This window comes from Bombus impatiens, unplaced genomic scaffold (genome assembly GCF_000188095.3).
Source record: "Bombus impatiens unplaced genomic scaffold, BIMP_2.2 scf_2645, whole genome shotgun sequence".
NCBI classification, from domain to species: Eukaryota; Metazoa; Arthropoda; class Insecta; order Hymenoptera; family Apidae; genus Bombus; species Bombus impatiens.
The window spans coordinates 35,832-37,390 of NT_179064.1; the positions used below are offsets into that span (position 1 = coordinate 35,832).

Sequence of the window (1,559 nt, forward strand, 5' to 3'; positions counted from 1 at the left end):
AATGTCAGGAAACATTAGATTTTATTATATTGTATTATCAGAAACATGTATACAACGAGATTAATTGAAATCTAAGCGATATAATTACAAGACGGCGAGTGATTTGGACGATGCGACGAATCTCGAAGCGTCAGAGTGATTGTTGAACTAGACATTGACATAGTTTGGCTATCTATGTATTACACGTCGATGAAATGATCAAGCAATAAATATTAGCATTCGGCGCATTCAAGTGAACCCTGGCGTTTTCAATATTTTTAGTTGGAGTCCTGACGTGCCAACCAGGCGTTGCATGTTTCGCTGACGGTTTCGCAGACCGATGACATGGCTCGGCTGATGAGTTCGTAATCTATGGAACATTCCATGCAGAAATATCATTTTTGATAGAAATTGTCAGGGAAACGACAGAATAATATGGAAATTCAATACGGTTAGACGTAAGATAAAGGTAGCGGGGTGTCAGATGAAATTTGATCGAAAGAGACAAAATATAAGATAAGAATTAGTATAAGAATTTAAATACAAAGAAATATTAAAAATTATATAAATGAAAATTTGATGGAACGAAAGAATAATATAAAATTCAGAGTTTGGATAAATATAAAATAAAATGTACTATTGGAGTTTAGAAGAGCATAAAAGAAATCTGAAAAATTCTTAATCGCGAAGTTCTAGAAACAGAAACACTTCTCATTCTTTATAGAATAATTAAAAGATATTGTAAATTTTTATTTTACCAGTGATAGCGTTGGATCGCTTGCCGAAGATGCTTCCGTTGAAGGGAGGCTTCCTGTAGGCGGCATCCACGGCGATGGCGAGGATGAAGGCGACAACGACGATGACAAGAACGAAGCGGAAGGACATCATTCTGACGGTTTTGATTTGTAGACTGCTTAAAATTAAAAGGACAACTATTTGATAAACTAAGAATATCGTATAGGAAGAAGAAACTAAAAGTAACATGGAACAGGGAGTAAAATTTGCCAAATAGAATTGTTTAATATATAAGGGAAAAGTTCTTATATAGAAATGGTCAGTTTACTTACAAATGTGGAAACGATAGAACTTGTACGGTAGTTGGTCAGCGAATGTTGCAAATAAGGCAAAAGCTCGGAGCTTTTATAGTAGAGAAATGAACCGAAGACAAATGTGCCTATCAAGTACAGATGGCCTACATTATTTGCAAGTGAACTCACCAAGAAGTTTGTCTAAGGATGTATCGATTCGACGTAATGTTCAAATTCCTCGTACAACGACGACAATCAGTGGAAACAATAGAAAGATATGCAAGCATTTATATGAAACTTAAAACGCAGAATTTAAAAATCATGAATTATAAAAGAAGAATAGAATGTAAGTTTGAACATTTGTGGGAAATTCTAGAAATGATTCAAGACAGCTATCTGAATTTTTCTTACACCAGAATGTAAAGAAATTTTATTTTCTATAGTATAATAATAATAATGTATTTCTAATCTTACCTAGAACTGGAAGATCTTCTTGGAGAGAAGGATGACTGTGATCTGCTGTTTCCGAAAGAAGGTTCGGCTTTTATAAGA

At 34.2% G+C, this 1,559-nt stretch overlaps 1 protein-coding gene across 4 annotated transcripts; it reads right to left on the bottom strand.

Moving 5' to 3' along the window:
• Positions 1 to 1,559, bottom strand: LOC100750097 (SIFamide-related peptide). Of its 4 annotated transcripts, none has more exons than XM_033324432.1 (3): positions 1,482 to 1,559; positions 738 to 889; positions 1 to 349 (listed from the first exon to the last, which is right to left on the bottom strand). In XM_033324432.1, exons 2-3 carry the CDS (start codon positions 865 to 867, stop codon positions 258 to 260), a joined length of 222 nt encoding a protein of 73 aa, XP_033180323.1. In that variant the 5' UTR covers positions 868 to 889; positions 1,482 to 1,559; the 3' UTR covers positions 1 to 257. The 4 variants fall into 4 exon arrangements, with proteins under 4 accessions (XP_033180323.1, XP_033180325.1, XP_012248765.1 ...); XM_033324434.1 differs by having other exon boundaries at positions 738 to 892; positions 1,482 to 1,500; XM_012393342.3 differs by lacking the exon at positions 1,482 to 1,559 and adding an exon at positions 1,047 to 1,153.